This window comes from Myotis myotis, unplaced genomic scaffold (assembly GCF_014108235.1).
Source record: "Myotis myotis isolate mMyoMyo1 unplaced genomic scaffold, mMyoMyo1.p scaffold_m19_p_6, whole genome shotgun sequence".
In the NCBI taxonomy this organism is placed as follows: domain Eukaryota; kingdom Metazoa; phylum Chordata; class Mammalia; order Chiroptera; family Vespertilionidae; genus Myotis; species Myotis myotis.
The window spans coordinates 83,896,923-83,914,890 of record NW_023416368.1 but is presented as its reverse complement, the minus strand read 5'-3'; the positions used below and the strand labels follow the sequence as shown (position 1 = coordinate 83,914,890).

The 17,968-nt window shown below is 41.4% G+C and overlaps 1 protein-coding gene across 6 annotated transcripts; it reads left to right on the top strand.

The window, feature by feature from the left end:
- Positions 1-2,494: 2,494 nt before the first annotated feature.
- On the top strand, positions 2,495-14,090 carry ZNF266 (zinc finger protein 266). Of its 6 annotated transcripts, XM_036314586.1 has the most exons (8): positions 2,498-2,978; positions 4,713-4,728; positions 5,988-6,027; positions 6,239-6,320; positions 7,281-7,407; positions 11,535-11,645; positions 12,027-12,210; positions 12,563-14,090. In XM_036314586.1, exons 4-8 carry the CDS (start codon positions 6,273-6,275, stop codon positions 14,061-14,063), a joined length of 1,971 nt encoding a protein of 656 aa, XP_036170479.1. In that variant the 5' UTR covers positions 2,498-2,978; positions 4,713-4,728; positions 5,988-6,027; positions 6,239-6,272; the 3' UTR covers positions 14,064-14,090. The 6 variants fall into 6 exon arrangements, with proteins under 6 accessions (XP_036170484.1, XP_036170479.1, XP_036170480.1 ...); XM_036314587.1 differs by lacking the exon at positions 4,713-4,728; XM_036314588.1 differs by lacking the exon at positions 5,988-6,027.
- Positions 14,091-17,968: the final 3,878 nt, after the last annotated feature.

The following is a 17,968-nucleotide window of genomic DNA, read 5'->3' as shown; positions in this document are numbered from 1 at the left end:
AGAAAAGGAAAGGTGCTGTGGCCGAGAATTGCGGTGGTTTATTTTCTTCCCTGGCCCCTGCCTCTTGCACGTCTTACGGGAAAAACAATTGTTCTGTAGACTAAAAAGTAAGATCGCTAGATGGTCATCACTAAAAATTTACTAGGGGTGACGGGAGAAGAAACGATCGAAACCCGGTGCATGCATGCCGGAGACCAATTCCAGCATGTCATAATTTCAAGAATTTTATCAAAAGGTTGATGAGACTTGGGGACTCAACCGGGTTGAGTCACACATGTAGTCACCTGTTGGGAATGGCTAAAGGCATTTCCCCAAACCTGAATAGGAAACTGATTGTGGCTGCCAGACAGTTAAAGGGCATCTTAATCTACATGTTATTGCCTCCTACTGGCCAAACAGCTGAGCAGCCATAGGCTAATTCCCCCATTCTGACAATGCTTCTGTACCCTTTGAAACCTTACCCTTTGAAGTGTATTATCTCCACCTTGCCTTAGGACAAATTGTGTTAATAAAAGCAAGGGTCCTAGACAAGGAGGCACTCTTCAGTTCCTTTAGCTGAAGGTCCTCTGACCCCCAATGCCTTTCAAAATTGTATCTAGTCTCCGGACTCTTTATTAGTCTCTGGATTCCTATGTCATCTACGCACAGCCTTTTCCAGATTCCTGAACCCTTCTTGATGCTAGGACAAGAACCCCGGCACATGCAGACATGACAAGCCATGTGGCCTGCAAGCGAAGATGGAGGGGTATTCATAGAAGGGAGATAAGAAAAGGGGAAGTTAGAGCCGCAGAACTTCATTATATAAACAGTTCTTTCTGTTGGGTTCTCCCAATGACAGTGTGAGAACTTCCATAACTCTAGCTCTTCCCAGGGACCCACCTGATTATGTTCCCTTAAAGTTCCATTTCGTCTTTATCGATGCCACATTTTGCTGCATACTTAAATGCATCTTACTCCTGTTGGCACCATTGTTGCTAAACTTTCCCCATGGAGATGATGGATACAATCACTGCATAACTACATGCCCTTTTCATTAATTCACTGTTGGTGATTCAGCTTTTCAATGTAGTTTATTTTTTTTTAACTTTGTCTTTATTGTTCATACTATTACAGATGTCCCTTTGCTTTTTTTCACCATTGACCCCCTCCATCTGGCACTGCCCCTCCCAGGCTTTCACCACACTGTTGTCTATGTCCATGGGCTGTGCATATATGCATGTTTCCCAGTTAACCCCCTTCCTCTACTACCACCACCACCTCCCCAGTCCAGCCTCCCTCTGAAATTCCTCCGTCTGTTCCATGCTTCTATGTCTCTGGATCTATTTTGTTCATCAGTTTATTTTGTTCATTAGATTCCACTATGAGTGAGATCATGTGATACTTGTCTTTCTCTGACTGGCTTATTTCCCTTAGCATAATACAATGTAGTTGTTAGGGCTGATCAAATAATTGAATCAATACCCCCTCCCCAGAATCAGGCAGAAGGGATTTTTAGAGCTTTAGCTCCTTCTCCATTCTTTGGCCAAAGAAAAAAACTTTCTGATCTGCTTTACCAAACCCAGTTTTGTTCTGTTGGTACCAGCTACACTGGGTAGAACTGCGATGCTGGGTCCCTGGCCTGCAAGGGGTGGGTGACAATTATGGCTGAGAACCGGAAGGAAGTACAAGGGCCTTTAGTGAATGCTTGTGTGTTGTTTTGCCATGTGAACGTGAAAAGGAATTGGGAAAACAGGTGGAAAGGAATACTAGAGGAGGTTGAACAGAGTCCTACTGTGAGGTGTGCTGATTTTAGAGGTAAAAGGCCAGAGCAGCATCAGGGTTGGGGGCCACAGGAAATGTGGGCACACACTACAATTTGTAGACCTTAAGTTTTTTACAAAACGATATCCACTCCCATTTTTAAAAAAGAGGACGGGAGTGTTGCAGAGGCTGGCACAGTCTAATGAAAGGACTGACTGGGGTGGAAGGGAGGTCTCGTGGGTTGGTGTAGGTTTTGTGTCTGTCCCGTTCCCCAGTTCTTGGGAGCCTGGATTGGAGGCCATACATCGCCTTTAGCCCTCATCTACCTCAGTCCCGCCCCTCGACCTGGCCCCACCGTAAGCCCCGCCTCTCGGAATATTCAACTAAGTCCCGCCCCACTGACCTGGCCCCGCCCCTCGACCTGGCCCCGCCCTTCGACCTGGCCTCACCGTAAGCCCCGCCTTTCGGAATATTCATTAAGTCCCGCCCCACAGGAGTAGCCAATTAAGTCCGCCTCACTGACCTGGTCCCGCCCCACTGACCTGGCCCCGCCCCACCGACCTGGTCCCGCCCCACCGACACCCAACCCCAACTCCTGCGCTGATCCGGTCCCAGGACCCAACCATGTCTCTTCTGGGAGGAAATTGGCAGCTCGCCGCTCACAGCTGGAAGCACCACCGCCCCCTCCCCACCCTCCCGGTCCCTCCCCATTTCCCAGCTCCTGAGCCCCCGCCTCTCCCGCTGGGCGCCGCGCAAAATCCGGAAGCAAATGTGTGCTTTTGCGCGTGCGCGCGCGAGCGGCCGGCCTCGCCTCCCCGCACAGTCCTGGCGGCCTCGGTCCATTTTCACCGGGTCCTCAGCCTCCGCGGCCTCGGTCCGGCCCGCCCCCGGGCCCCAGCGTCGGAAGCGGAGAGCTCGGCCTCGGGGAGGCCGGCGATCACAGCGTGGCTGCCGCCGGGACCCCGCGCCCGGACCTCCCCTCGCTGCGCCGTTTCCCGAGCCCGGCCCGCCCCGCTCGCGGCGGGTGTCGCGTCCCCGACTCTCGGAATCGGGAACTCGGGGCTGGGTCCAGCCGGCGGAGGGAGCGGAGGGGATCGGAGAATCACCTTCTCATTGGATTCTCCCCCAAAGCGCCCTGGGCTCTCTCCTAAAGGAACAGCGTCCCGCCATTCGGGTCCCGGGACGGAGCCTCACCTCGTCGTCTCCGCGCTGGTCGGTGGATTCCGGCGGCGAGTGCGGTGAGCGCGGCTGACATTTGCCCCCACCCGTCCCCCGCCTCCCACAAACTTGGTTTGTGATTAATATCTTTATTTTTCATTTCTTTTTTTTAGAAAATATATTTTGATTTTTTTACAGAGAGGAAGGGAGAGGGATAGAGAGCTAGAAACATTGATGAGAGAAACATCAATCAGCTGCTCTTAACCTGACCCGCCCGCGGACGCCGTCACACGTGACCCAGGTGCCTCCAGATCGAGCTCAGCGGTTCAGGCGCATCGCGGAGAACTGAGGGTTAAATACCCAGAACCTCCGCGCCGAACGCCGCTACACATTTCAATCATCTGTAGATTTTTTGAATTCCACACACAGTGTGATCAGCTGTCAGTTTCAGCCTCCCCCCCCCCCCCCCCGCAACCCTTGCACCTTGTATTTCTTTACTTTATTGTGGTGCCAGACCTCCCTCCGGTTCAATGTAAAAGAGCATGGAATTTGCAGCCTTTCGTTGTTTCTGACCCCAGAGGGGATTATTCTGCCCTTAAGTAGGGTGTTTACTGGAGGTATTTGTGGATTTTTCCCCCCAGTAAAACGTGTTCCCTTCTAGTTCTGGTGGGTTAAGTTGTTATCACCAATGAACATTCATATAGATCAGTCACTAGTTTATCTAGTAATACAAACTGTGTATGATGTTTTTCTGTTAATGTGGTGAATTCTATTAGTTGATGATTCCATTTTCAACCACATTTTATTCTTAGGATGAAACGAACTTGGTTTGTGATTAATATCTTTATTTTTCATTTCTTTTTTTTTTTGAAAATACATTTTATTGATTTTTTTTACAGAGAGGAAGGGAGAGGGATAGAGAGCTAGAAACATTGATGAAACATCAATCAGCTGCCTCCTGCACGCCCCCTACTGGGGATGTGCCCGCAACCAAGGCACATGCCCTTGACCGGAATCGAACCTGGGACCCTTCAGTCCGCAGGCCGATGCTCTAGCCACTGAGCCAAACCGGTTAGGGCTATTTTTCACTTCTTGACTATACTAATATATTATTTACACTAATGTGTATGATATCTTTTTTTTTGGTAGTATTTTTCTGGTCTTGGAAATATCTGAGAAAATAGTCCCCCCTCCCCCCCCCAAAAATGGGATTTTGAATATTTTACTTATCTGTTCGTAAAACAATTTGTAACTTTTGTTTCTTACATAGGTATGTTTTAAATTGGAGATTTTTTTTCTTTAATGACTGGATATAATCAAGTTCTGTATTTATTTTAAATCATTGATGGAAAATTGTATATCTCTCTTTCTCTCTCTCAAAATTTATTCATTACCTGTATGTTTTCATATCAATTCCCTTAGTTTTTTTGTTATAGTCTCCCTGGTAACATCTGTGATTATGACTCATTCATAACTTCCTTTATCTGTGCTCTGTTTTTAAAATTGCCATGGGTTTGTCGACTTCATTAGTTTTTAAAGGACACATTGCTACCTTTTCTGACTCTGTTTATTAGTTTTTTTAAGCATCATTAATTATGCCTTATTTTCACTTTTCTTTCTAATTCTTTATGCTATTCTTTTCCCAACCTTATAAGTCAGTAGTTAGCCCATTGATACTGATTTTTTCTCCTCTGAGAATTGATGGTATTTATAAGTATATAAATACTAGTATATATACCACACCAGCTATGGATTCCCATTGTTATCTGAAATAGTTATTTTAATTTTCTGCTTCTATCCTGCCATCTGAGTAGTCCTGACCCACTAAAGGTACGTAAGTGTGCATCTCCTTATCCCTATAATGCACTGCATTTTATATAGCATATACCACCACTTGATATTTTGTTAATTTACTGCCCTTCCTTAAAAAAGTTATGAAATCCATGTGCTTCAGTATTTTTCTGTTTTGTTCAGTGCTGCATCGCCTGTGATTTCATGTCATAGGACCAGGGGAAATATTACGTAAATAAATATGCAATGAAGGCGCAGGCAGTAGGGGCCTTCAGAGAAGCATCCTTGCTCAAGACATAGGTCTTAGTCAAGAGAAGGAGCTCAAAGATAAAACCTTTGAATGGATGACTTCATTTGTCTACTCTGCACAGTGTGTCCAACAGGGTTCTAGGCCAGGCCCTGGTAATGTTAGGGAATGAGGGCCTCACTAACAACTAGGTTGTAAGGTAGACGTTCAGAAATATACTGATTGGCCATTTGGACTTGAGATAAATAGACCTGCACACACAGCCTGAGAGATCAGGTTTCTAATTGAGTAACATTGAGTGAGTGGTTAATTGACTCTAAGATTTCTCCACTATAAATTAGTTGTAATAATACCTGATTTCCAGAGTTTATGAAATATAAATAATTTCTTTGCAAAGCTGTGGGCATTTCTTTGCAAAGTCATTCTCACATCATGGTTACTCACATGGACCATATTATTAATATAGTAAAAACTGTGGTTGACTATTCAGTTTTTATTGGCTTTAAAATACATACTTGATCCACTGCAGTGGAAGAAACAGTTGTTTTCATTATTTGAAATTTGGGCAACAGCACTGTAGATATTACTATCAGAGATGACACATTGCTAACTTCACCTAAGTATTATATTTCTGCTGCTTCTGTACAGGCAGCATTTAGCACGAGGATTATAGCATGGTAGTCTTCTCTGCTTCCTGTGTGTGGAATTTAGTTGATTCTCTCATAAACCAGGTTTCAGGGATCCTGCAGCCCATGATGGGAAGGTCCGGTGATCAGGGGCTGAGCAGTAATGCCTGTTAGCTTGCCAGGGGGTGCAGAAGTAAGGAATATTGGGAACGGAGCACCCAGAAGTCTGGTATACAGTATTAGTCAGTGCTTTCTTGGATTTGAGACAGTGTAGATTCTTAAGGTTGAAGGTATTGCCTGGAACTTTTTATGCTTTTCATTATCATGGGCAAATTGATTTCAGTATTAGCTAAGCTTTTAGAGTTCAGTTAACTTACTTGCCAAATGGGACTATTAACTGTTTTTTTTTTTTTTTTTTTAAAAAGGCCAACAAGAACCAAAGCATAGTTTCTAGCTCTACACAGTGTAAGATTGCTCTACTTTCTTACAAGATCGGCGTGTGTTTGCTTGGGTGTCTTGGGTGTATGCATGTGCATGTGTGGGTAGTGTGTGTGTGTGTGTGTGTGTGTGTGTTTTGGGGGGAATGGTAACTCATAATGTGCTGCAGCATCCAAGCTCATGAGTGTGCAAATTGTGGGGAGATCTAAATTATGATGTCTTTTTTCTCCTGCCTCAGTGGTAACTTCTCAGTAGTCTGCCTTTCTTCATGAATGGACGAAGAAAGAAGAGCTGCTGAGTTACAGAAAAACATGACACAGGTAGGTAAGAGCTAATAATTCTCCAAAAGAATATTCCCATTTCACCAGTTCATCGGTCTGATTGTTTAGAGCAGGGATTAGCAATCTGTTTCTTTGTTGGGCCACGTAGTATGTTAGGCTTTAAAGGCCTGAGTTTCTGTTGGAACTAAATTCTGTCACTGTAGTGTGATAGCAGCCATAGACATCATATAAACATGTTTTATTGTGTTCCAGTAAAACTTTACTTACACAAACAGGTGGTAGGCTGGATTTAGCCCTGGACTAAAGTCCAAGAAAATGGCCAGCTGGGGGCCTGGGTTGAAAAGTTGTGCTGTCTGCAGGCTTCTGGGCCTCTCGGGTTTATGAAAAAATGGAAAGCTCCCTTTCTCTCAGTGCATTTTTATTCATTAAAACCTCATCCGGATTTGACCCTTTGTTTCATGTTGTGCTGATTGCTATAGTGGGAGAGAAGGAAGCAGGTGAAATTGTTTCTCACTTAACATTGTTGGTAGGTTCTGCGACTTAAAGCAAAACAATGCATACAGAAGCCAGTTTCACCATAGATTGATATAGATGAGTTAAGTTCTCACAACATCTCATCATTATAACAAAATGAAGTCATTTGAGGACCTGCTGTATTTAATTTTTAGGCCAGTTATCTCATTTTTGTTTTATGCCCTGGACTGGTCTGGATCATTATAAGACTGGAATTGTTTACCATTGAACCATGGAGAGATAAATTGAGTGTTTTTGAAGTTTCATTCAGTCTGGGAGACAGGATTTGATCAGTTAGGAAGGATGTGTGGGGAGAAAGATCTGATGGCTGAGTCCAGGGGTTGATGTTAGGAGACCATAAAATCTTTAGAACTTCCCATGACTGGATTCTCAGTTCCTTTCCCCTGTATTGTCAGCATCATCCATCCTCCTGAACACATTTGGGAAGTTGATATCTTTCTGATCAGAATATGTGGGATGTTTCAGGACTCAGTGGTCTTTGAGGATGTTGCTGTGGACTTCAGCCAGGAGGAGTGGGCTTTGCTGGATCGTGCTCAGAGGAGACTCTACAGAGAGGTGATGCTGGAGAACTTCCGGAACCTGGCCTCGCTAGGTAAGAATAGCAGCATTCCTTTATTTAGTTGTTTAGAAAACAAATCTGACAACTCAACCTTATTCCTTATGCTAGGATTTGGGCTGAAGAATTGGAATACATTGGTGAATAAGACAGACATGGTCACTGACCCCAAGGAACCTGTAGTCTAGGGGCTTCACCATGAAAATAAACATCTGTGTGCTGAACTGACTTTTTATTGTGGTTGAAAGTGTGGGCATACCTAACTGGTTTGCTCAGTGGATAGAGTGTTGGCCTGCAAACTAAAGGGTCCAGGGTTTGATTCCAGTCAAAGGCACATGCCCAATGGGGGGTGTGCAGGAGGCAACCAATCAATGATTCTCTCATCATTGATGTTTCTATCTCTCTCTCCCTCTCCTTTCCTCTCTGAAATCAATTATATATGTGGCTAATATGCAAAGTGTCCCTCGGGAGTTCAACTGGGAGACTGGGAGTTTGATTGCTTGCTCTCATGTGCGCTGACCATCAGGGGGTGGCATGGAACAAAGGAAGGCCCTGACCAGCAGCTGGAAGGCCCCAACAGCCCCGATCGCTCGCCAGGCCTAGGGATCCTACCTGTGCATGAATTTTGTGCACCGGGCCTCTAATCCTATATAATAAAGCGGTAATATGCAAATTGACCATCACGCCCTTGCACAAGATGGCTGCCCCCATGTGGTCAAAGATGGTCACCCCCAGGTGGTCACAAGATGACCACCACAAGATGGCCGGCAGGGGAGGGCAGTTGTGGGGGGACCAGGCCAGCAGGGGAGGGCAGTTAGGGGTGACTGCACCAGCAGGGGAGTGCAGTTGGGGGCGACCAGGCATGCAGGGGAGGGCAGTTGGGGGGGGACTGGGCCTGCAGGGGAGGGCAGTTGGGGGCGACTGGGCCAGCAGGGGAGGGCAGTTGGGGGCAATCGGGCTGGCAGGGGAGCAGTTAGGTGTTGATCAGGCTGGCGGGAGTGGTTAGGGGGTGATCAGGCTGGCAGGCAGGTGAGTGGTTGGGAGCCAACAGCCCTGGATTGTGAGATCTGGCCTAAACCGGCAGTTGGATATCCCCCGAGGGGTCCCAGATTGGAGAGGGTATAGGCTGGGCTGAGGGACACCCCCCTCCCCCAGTGCATGAATTTCGTGCACCAGGTCTCTAATATATATATATGTGTATATATATATATATATATATTTATTTGAGGGGTCTCTTAGGGACCCAGGGAGGTTTATGGTTTGGGACCTTTTGAGAATTTGCTGCCATCAATGCTCTTTACTAAAAGACCACCAGCAACATACCTGACGTAAAACAAGTTGGGTTAATTACTCAGTGCAGCAAGGGAGAATACATAACATAAGGAGCTGTGGGATGTCATAGTAAGAGGGTTTTAGAAAGTACATATGATAGGATTTGAACTTTGAGTGATTTGGGGATGGGTCTATGCAAGTAGGCTGTATTAGTTTACTGGGCCTTTTGTAACAAAATACTACAAACTGGATGACTAAAAACAAAAGAAACCTATTCTTTCACATTTCTGGATCTGGAGGTCCAAAATCAAGGTGTCTTGCTCCTTCTGAAAGCTTTTTGGAAAAAATCCTGCCTGTCTCTTCCTGGCTTCTGGTGGTGGCGAGAAATAAATCCTTGGTGTTCTTGACTTGCAGATACATTTCTCTAATCTCTGCCTCTGTCTTCTCTCTGTCTCTAAGTCCCTCCCTTTGTATAAGGACACTAGTTATTTGATTTAGGGCCCACCCTACTCCAGTATAATTTTCAGCTTAACGTGATTATATCTGCAATGACCCTATTTCCAAATAAGGAAGCATTCTGAGGTTCAGCACATGAATTAAAAAACAAACAAAACCCAAACATTTATTTATTTTTAGAGCAGTTTTAGGCTCACAGCAAAATTGAACAGAAGGTATAGAGATTTCCCATATACTCCTTACCCTTACACATGCACAACATCCCCCATCAGAGTGGGTTATTTGTTACAATTGATGAACCTGCATTGACATATCCTCACCTGAGTCCATAGTTTACATCAGGCTTCACTCTTGGTGTTGTACCTTCTATGGTTTGGACAAACATATAATGACATACCCACTGTCATAATATCATACAGAGTAGTTTTACTGGCCTAAATCCTCTGCCCCATCGATTCATCCCTCCTTCCCTTTTAAACCCTGGCAAGTATGGATGTTTTTACTATGTCTATAGTTTTTTCTTTTTGAGAAGGTCATGTATTTGGAATTATACAGTATGTGTATGTAGCATTTTCACATTGGCTTTTTTCAGTTAGTAACATGCATTTAAAGTTCTTTTATGTCTTAACAGTTCATTTCTTCTTAGCACTGAATATAATATTCCATTGTCTTGATGTACCACCATCTATTTATCCATTCACCTACAGAAGGGCATCTTTACTGCTTCCAACTTTTGGCAATTATGAATAAAGCTTCTGTAAATGTGTGTGCAAGTTTTGTTTGCACATGTTTTCAACTCATTTGGGTAAATTCAAAAGAGCAGGATTGTCTGTTCTATGGGAATGTTATGTTTAGTTTTATTAAAAAACCCCAGCCTGTCTTCCAAGGTGGCTGCACCATATTGCATTCTCACCAGCAATGAATGAGAATTCCTGATGCTCCCCATCCTAATCATCATTTGGTGTTGTCAGTGTTCCAGATTTTGGCCATTCTCATAGGTGTATGGTGGTATCGCATTGCTTTTTTTTTTTTTTTTTAACTATTTTTTAAAAGAATATATTTTTATTGATTTCAGAGAGGAAGGAAAAGGGAGAGAGAGAAATAGAAACATCAATGATGAGAGAGTATCATTGATCGGCTGCCTCCTGCATGCCCCCTACTAGAGATTGAGCCTACAACCTGGGTATGTGCCCTTACCAATTCTTCCTTTTGTAGATGATGCCTTTGGTATTGTATCTAGCAAGTCATTGCCAAGCCCTAGGTCATCTAGATTTTTCTCCTGTTATCTTTTAAGAGTTTTATAGTTTTACATTGTAAATTTAGGTCTGTAAAATCAAATTTTGTGAAGAGTATAAGGTTTGTGTCTAGATTCATTTTTTTGGATGTTAATATCTAGTTCTAGTCTTTGTTAAAAAGAATATTTTTTTTCTCCATTGTGTTGCCTTTGTTCCTTTTTTAAAAAATGAGTTGACTATTTTTATGGACCTATTTTTGAACTCTATTCTGTTTCATTAATCTATTTAGACATGGATTAAAAATAAATTTTTTTTGGTTAATTTTCACATGAGGATATTTTTTTCATTGCTTTTTTTCAGAGAGAGTGGAAGGACGGGAGGAAGTGGGAGAGAGATAGATAGAGACTGAGAGAGAGAGCGAGTGAGAGAGAGCGCAGAGACAGGTTGGGAAGCTGCGAGAGTGGAAAAGACTCAGAGACAGAGAGAGAGAGAGAGAGAGAGAGAGAGAGAGAGAGAGAATGAGAATGAGAATGTAAGAGAGACACATTGACTGGTTGCTTCCCATATGGGGTGGGGTGGGGAGCGAACTTGAAACCCAGGTACGTGCCCTTGACCAGGAATTGAACCCATGACCCTTTGATGCGTGGGCTGATGCTCCAACTGCTGAGCCACACAGGCCAGGGCTGGATGTGGATTTTGGGTGGACACTCTTCAACCCACTTGGATTGAACTCACTTGGGTAGATTGGATGCTAATAGAAAGTGGGGAAAATTCTATTATTGGGTATTTTGTTGGTGGCATAGTGCCTGTCCTTAGACTAAATTTTTTCCTGTCCTTAGACTAAATTTTAAAATGGTCTTATTTCATTTTACAATGGTATCAGAGTAACCTTGTCTAAGATTGGTATTCTGTGAGATTATCTGTGTTCAGCAGGAGAACAAAATGTCCTGGCTGTAAGTATCAGACCAACTTCTAGTAATACTGAGGATTAGATATGAAAGATCAGTTCTAGACATCAGAAGCTATGTTACAACTCCTCCTCCCCTTAAAAATTTTTTTGGACAAACATTTTGTTGCAATTAAATTCACACTTGCCCCATCTTTATAGTATCAGAAGACCAAAGTTTTGCTTTGTCTCATGGAAATGTTTATGGTTCCTCATTGTTTTCTTTCATATGATATGCCTTTCTGCATCAATAGGGTATCCACTACATACACCCTGTCTGATCTTCCAGTGGAAACAAGAGGAGGACCTGGAGATAACAAAGAGAGGGACTATCCATGGGGAGCACCAGGAGGGCAAGAATTCTTGTGAGAAATTGTCCTGTTTGGGGGATATTACATTTGGAAACATAAAATAAAAGCAAAATGAAACTTTTGTCTGAGAGGCAGATTTTTCACAGATACCATTGATTACTGTTATGACATTTTATTAGTCCTCTCACACTTTCTTTGTTTTTGGAAAAGACTTTCCTCTTTGTAAGTTAGTATTTGGTCATGTACATTTTATCCAGTTCCTTTTTGTTTTATTCTAATAATACCCTATTCATGTTACCATCAGTCTCAATCTTCATGGAATTATTTCTTAGTCAGTTGTTTAACATATTGACCCTTGTGCTTATTACCAAAGTCTTGAAACAGCCTTAGTGCCAAAAGCCCTTTGCTCATAGGTACCTTTACCTTTTGTTTCAGGTTTGGAGACTCAACTTAAAAGTAATGAATCAGTCACTTCGCAAGATATTTATGGAGAAAAAGCATCCAATCAACAGAGAAAAGAAAAATTGAAAAAGGATGATTCCTGGTCATCCATTTTATACAAAAACTGGGAATACCATTGCATTGGTTATAAAAACAAAAACCCCAAGAGACATTTGAGGTGAGTGCCATTCATATAAAAGAAAGTGGTACCTCAGACGAGAATCTTAAAACATCATGACATTTAAAAACCATGTACATAAAACTTGGTCAGAAATTGTGATTGCAGAAAGAATTTTCACAAGATATTTCCCCCCCCCCCCCCCACAAATGAGACAGATCTTCAACGTTTGACAGTTGTAAGCGATTATGAGAAAAATCCGATTAGTGAAAAATTCAGTGATAGATATTTGCTATTGTAGAGCCCTTTGTGAGAACTTTCATCTTATAACTTGACAGGGCAAAAAACACATAGTCACTGAAAATGGTAAAAATGTATTTATTATTAATAATGTGCTTTTTATTTTTGAAAGAAGTAATGTGGTGGAAGACATCTATGAACATAACGAAGAAAATCAATCTGGACAAACCTTCAGCCAAATTTCAAATCTTAGTATGCCCAAAAGAATTACTGAGATAAAATCCTATGAATGCCATGAATGTAAAAAGGTCTTCACGGATCATTTATCCCTTAAGAATCACATTGGCTCTCACACTGGAAGCAAACCCTATCAGTGTAAGGAATGTGGGAAAGCTTTCCATTTTCTCGCTTGTTTCAAGAAGCATATGAAAACTCCCACAGAAGAGAAACCCTATGAATGTAAGGAGTGTACCAAAGCCTTCGGCTGTTCTTCATTCTTTAGGGCACATATGAAGATTCACACTGGAAAGACAAACTATGAATGTGAGGAATGTGGAAAAAACTTTAGCTGTTCTTCATCCCTCACAGAACACAAAAGAATCCATAGTGGAGATAAGCCTTATGAATGTAAGGAATGTGGGAAGGCCTTTAGTTGCTCCTCCTCACTCTCCAAACACAAAAGAATCCATAGTGGAGATAAGCCATATGAATGTAAGGAATGTGGGAAGGCCTTTAGTTCTTCCTCTCACCTTATAATACATATAAGAATTCATACTGGAGAGAAGCCTTACGAATGTAAAGAGTGTGGAAAGGCCTTCAGTGAGTCCTCAAAACTCACTGTACATGTCAGAACACATACAGGAGAGAAACCCTATAAATGTAAGGAATGTGGGAAGGCCTACAATTGTCCCTCCTCCTTAAGTATCCACATGAGAAAACATACTGGAGAGAAACCCTATGAATGTCTGGAATGTGGAAAAGCCTTCTATCTTCTAACATCTCTGAATACCCATGTGAAAAATCAAAGTAGAGAGAAACCTTATGAATGTAAGGAATGTGGAAAAGCCTTTAGTTGTCCCTCATCCTTTAGAGCACATGTGAGAGATCACATAGGAAAGATACAATACGAATGTAAGGAATGTGGGAAGGCTTTTAGTCATTCCTCATCCCTCACGGAACACTTGAGAACTCACAGTGGAGAGAAGCCTTATGAATGTAAGGAATGTGGGAAAGCCTTTATTAGTTCCTCCCACCTTACAGTACATGTAAGAACTCATACTGGAGAGAAACCTTATGAATGTAAGAAATGTGGAAAAGCCTTTATTTATCCTTCAGCTCTTAGGATTCATATGAGAACGCACACTGGGGAGAAACCCTATGAATGTAAGGAATGTGGGAAAGCCTTTCGTCATTCTTCATACCTAACTGTACATGCCAGAATGCACACTGGAGAGAAACCATTTGAGTGTCTGGAATGTGGGAAAGCCTTCAGTTGTCCCTCATCCTTTCGAAGACATGTAAGAAGCCACACTGGAGAGAAACCATATGAATGTAAGGAATGTGGGAAAGCCTTTGTTTGCCCTGCCTACTTTCGAAGACATGTAAAAACTCACACTAGAGAAAACATAAATGTAAGCAGTATGGGAATGTCTGCAAAGCTTTTCAAATCTTAGGCAACATGTGAGATCTCACACTGTGGAGACATCCTCTTACTAAGAAAGGAAATTGTCACTCATCTTTATGAAGTCTTGAGAATTTACAACTGAGTGAAACCCTTTGTATGTCAACCATGTGGTAACACCTTCGTGAATATCACATTTTATTGGTCAAAATTCATAAGAAATAAGTCTATAAGAAAATTTATACTAGAAGCAAAGATCAGTGTCTTACCCTTAATGTGGAATGTTGGCTCAATGATTTCTGGTTTTTAGTTACGTAATTTAAAAAAAAATTAAATTATTGATTGATTTTAGAGAGAGGAAGGAACAGGGAAATATTGATTTGAGAGAGAGAAAGAGAGAGAGATCAATTTGTTGCTTTATTTATTTATGTATCCATTAGTTGATTCTTGTAGGTACCCTAACGGGATTGAACCCACAACCTTGAGGTATCAGGACAGTGTTCTAACCAGCTGAGCTACCTGGCCAGGGTTCTGGTTTTAATTTTCTGAAATGAATATTTAGGGTGATAAATTTCCCTCCAATACCTTTTAGCTCTAATATGTTTTATTCTGAGGTGCTTTTATTTTGGTTCAGATGTAAATGTTATTTCCATTACTAAGTCTTAAAGTGTATTTTTTCACATGCAGGCAAAAGTGGTCCTTTTTTTAAAAAAAATTAGTTTCTGATAAACTCTCATTGCTCTATAACTGTGCAGTGGTTATGGTATGGACTCTTGTATTTGTAATTTCTTTTGTACTTGGTAATTTCATTTTGATCTAGTACAACAGATACTGCAAATTGCCTACTCAATATTTTTCCCCTTTTTACTAAGAAATTACTGTTTTTGCAGTTATCAGTTTTTACTACTCAAAGCTTTTTCTGTCTAATAAGTAATTTCAGCAGAAATTAATAAGTGTGAAGGTCTTGAAAGAAGTGTCTCATCTGATATGTAGTTTTTGTGTTTTGTTCTTTGGCCTTGCTCATGGCTGGGAATTGGACCCAATGTTTTCAGAGTAAAAAGATCTTGTGACAAGAAAACTAGAAGTAAAGCTGGTTGGGCTGGCTTCTGTGTGTTAATTTGGACATGGCTGGGACTTCATTTCCAAGAATTACTTCCTTATGCAGTTCCAGGTTAGAGTTGTCGAAAATAGTTTGTTTGATCATTAGAAGGCAGAGGATAGACTCCCTTATTTTTAGTTTAGTGGGACCATGAGACAGGGAGACAGATGCATAAGTGCCTGTGGGCTCTAATTTCCAGTCATTTTCCTAATTATTGGTCTTACCAATCCATATTGGTTCAAATGGAATAGTAAGTGCTTAAGTTTCCTTACAAGCAGCAGTTCTACGAACATCTCTGTAAGTTTCTCTATCATGGCTGTATACAGTCTCTTAGATTTTTTGGCAAGTTTTAGCATTATCATTTTGCTGATTTATTACAGTCCCCCAAATGGCACATCAATTGATTATATAGAGTTGGCCCCAGTTTGGAGCAGCACTGTTATCTCTATAGTCCAGTCCCATTATGTCACTCTGCCCAAAGGGAAAGGTACGTCTATGTAAGTTCATTGTGATCTCAAAACAAGAAGAGCAACCACAATTTTGACTTTTATTACAATTTATTAGGATTGCTTATTCTTGATCTCTATAAATATGTTAAAATGCAATATGTATAGTTATGTGTTTGGCTTTTCTCAACATAATGTCTCTTTGCCTTTTAATTATTCTTTTGGCAGACTTACCCTTATTTCTCTTGGTAAATGCTTTGTACGTGAAAATAAGATTAGTAAATCAAAGGGTAGACTTCATGTTTAGTTTGGTAGGTATTCCGCTTTTTCAAATATGTTTATTCCACTTATAATTGTAAAATCAATGCATGAAAATTCCAATTGTTCCAAATATCTGGCCAGCACTTTCTAATTTTAGCCATTGAATGAAAGATATGGTAATATATTTTTTTCTTTTTAAAATTGTTGACAATATTACAGATGTCCTCCATTCCCCCCACCTGCCCTGGTTTACCCACTTCCATCCAGCCCCCACTCCCCTCCCTCTGGCCATCGCCACACTGTTCTGTGTCCATAGGTTATGCATATATATTCTTTCATCCAGTCCCCCTACCTGTTCCCTCTGACAGCTGTCAGTTTGTTCCATGTATCCATTGCCTCTGGTTCTATTTTGTTCATCAGTTTATTTTGTTCATTAGATTCCACATATAAGTGAGATCATATGGTATTTGTCTTTGCCTGGCTTATTTCACTTAGAACAATAATCTCCAGGTCCATCCATGCTATTGCAAAAAGTAAGAGTTTTCTCTTTTTTTACGGCTACATAGTATGCCATTGTGTAAATGTAACAGCTTTTTAAAAAAGATTTTTAAAAATTGATTTGTAGAGAGAGGAAGGGAGAGGGAAAAAGAGAAAGAAACATCAATGTGAGAGAGAAACATGGATCAACTGCCTCCTGCACATGCCCCCCGCCCCCTTCGCCATCAAGGATGGTGCCTACAACCTGGGCATGTGTCCTGACTAGGAATCGAACTGGCAACCCTTTGGTGCATGAGTTGATGTCCAACCAACTGAGCCAAACTGGTCAGGGATACCACAGCTTTTTTATCCACTCCTGATGGGCATTTTCCAGACCTTGGCTATTGTAAATAACACTGCTGTGAACATAGGGGTGCATATGTCTTTTCTGATTGATGTTTTAAGATTCTTAGGATCCCAGAAGTGGGATCACTGGGTTCAAAAGGCAGTTCTATTTTTAATTTTTTGAGGAAACTCTATACTGTTTCCCACAGTGGCTGTACCAGTCTGCATTCCCACTAGCAGTGTACCAGGTTTTCCTTTTCTCCACATCCTCACCAGAACTAGTTGTTTGTTGATTTATTGTTGGCAGCCATTTTGGCAGGTGTGAGGTAATACCTCATTGTAGTTTTAATTTGCTTCTCTCTGAGGATTAGGGACGATGAACATTTTTTCGTATGTCTATTGGTCATCTGTATGTCCTCTGGAGAAGTGTCCATTTAGGTTCTTTGCCCATTTTTTAATCAAATTGTTTGTCTTCTTGGTGTTGAGTTCTATAAGCTCTTTATAGATATTGGAAATTAACCCTTTATCAGATGTATTATTGGCAAATATGTTCTACCATACAGTGGGTTCCCTTTTTATTTTGTTGATAGTTTCTTTTGCTGTGCTGAAGCTTTTTAGTTTGATGTAGTCCCATTTGTTTATATTTTCCTTTGTTTCTCTTGTCCTAGTAGATGTACAGGTGAAAATACTGCTCTATGAATTGTCTGAAATTTTACTGCTTATGTTCTTCTAGGATTTTTATGGTTTTGCAACTTTTAAGTTTTCTATCCACTTTGAATTTATTCTTGTATGTGGTGTAAGTTGGTAGCCTAGTTTCATTTTTTTTTTTTTTTTTTTTTTTTTTTTTGCATATACCTGTCCAATTTTCCCAGCACCATTTATGGAAGAGACTGTGTTTACTCCATTGTATGTTCTTGCCTCCCTTGTCAAATATGAATTAACCATTGAGATGTGGGTTGATTTCTGGGCTCTGTTCTGTTCCGTTGGTCTGTATGCCTGTTCTTGTGCCAGTACCAGGCTGTTTTGATGACAGTGGCCTTGTAGTATAATATTTGGTGTTGTGATCCCTCCAGCTTTGTTCTTTCTTAAGAATGCTGATGTCATTTGGGGCTTTTTTTTTTGGTTCCATGTACATTTTTGAAATATTTGTTCTAAGTCTGTGAAATATGAGTTGGTATTTTAATAGGAATTGCATTGAATCTACAGATTGCTTTGGTAGTATGGACATTTTAATGATGTTAATTCTTCCAGTCCATGTACAGGTTTTTTTTTCTCCTTGGTTAAGTTTATTTCTGGGTACCTTACATTTTTTGTTGCAATATTAAATGG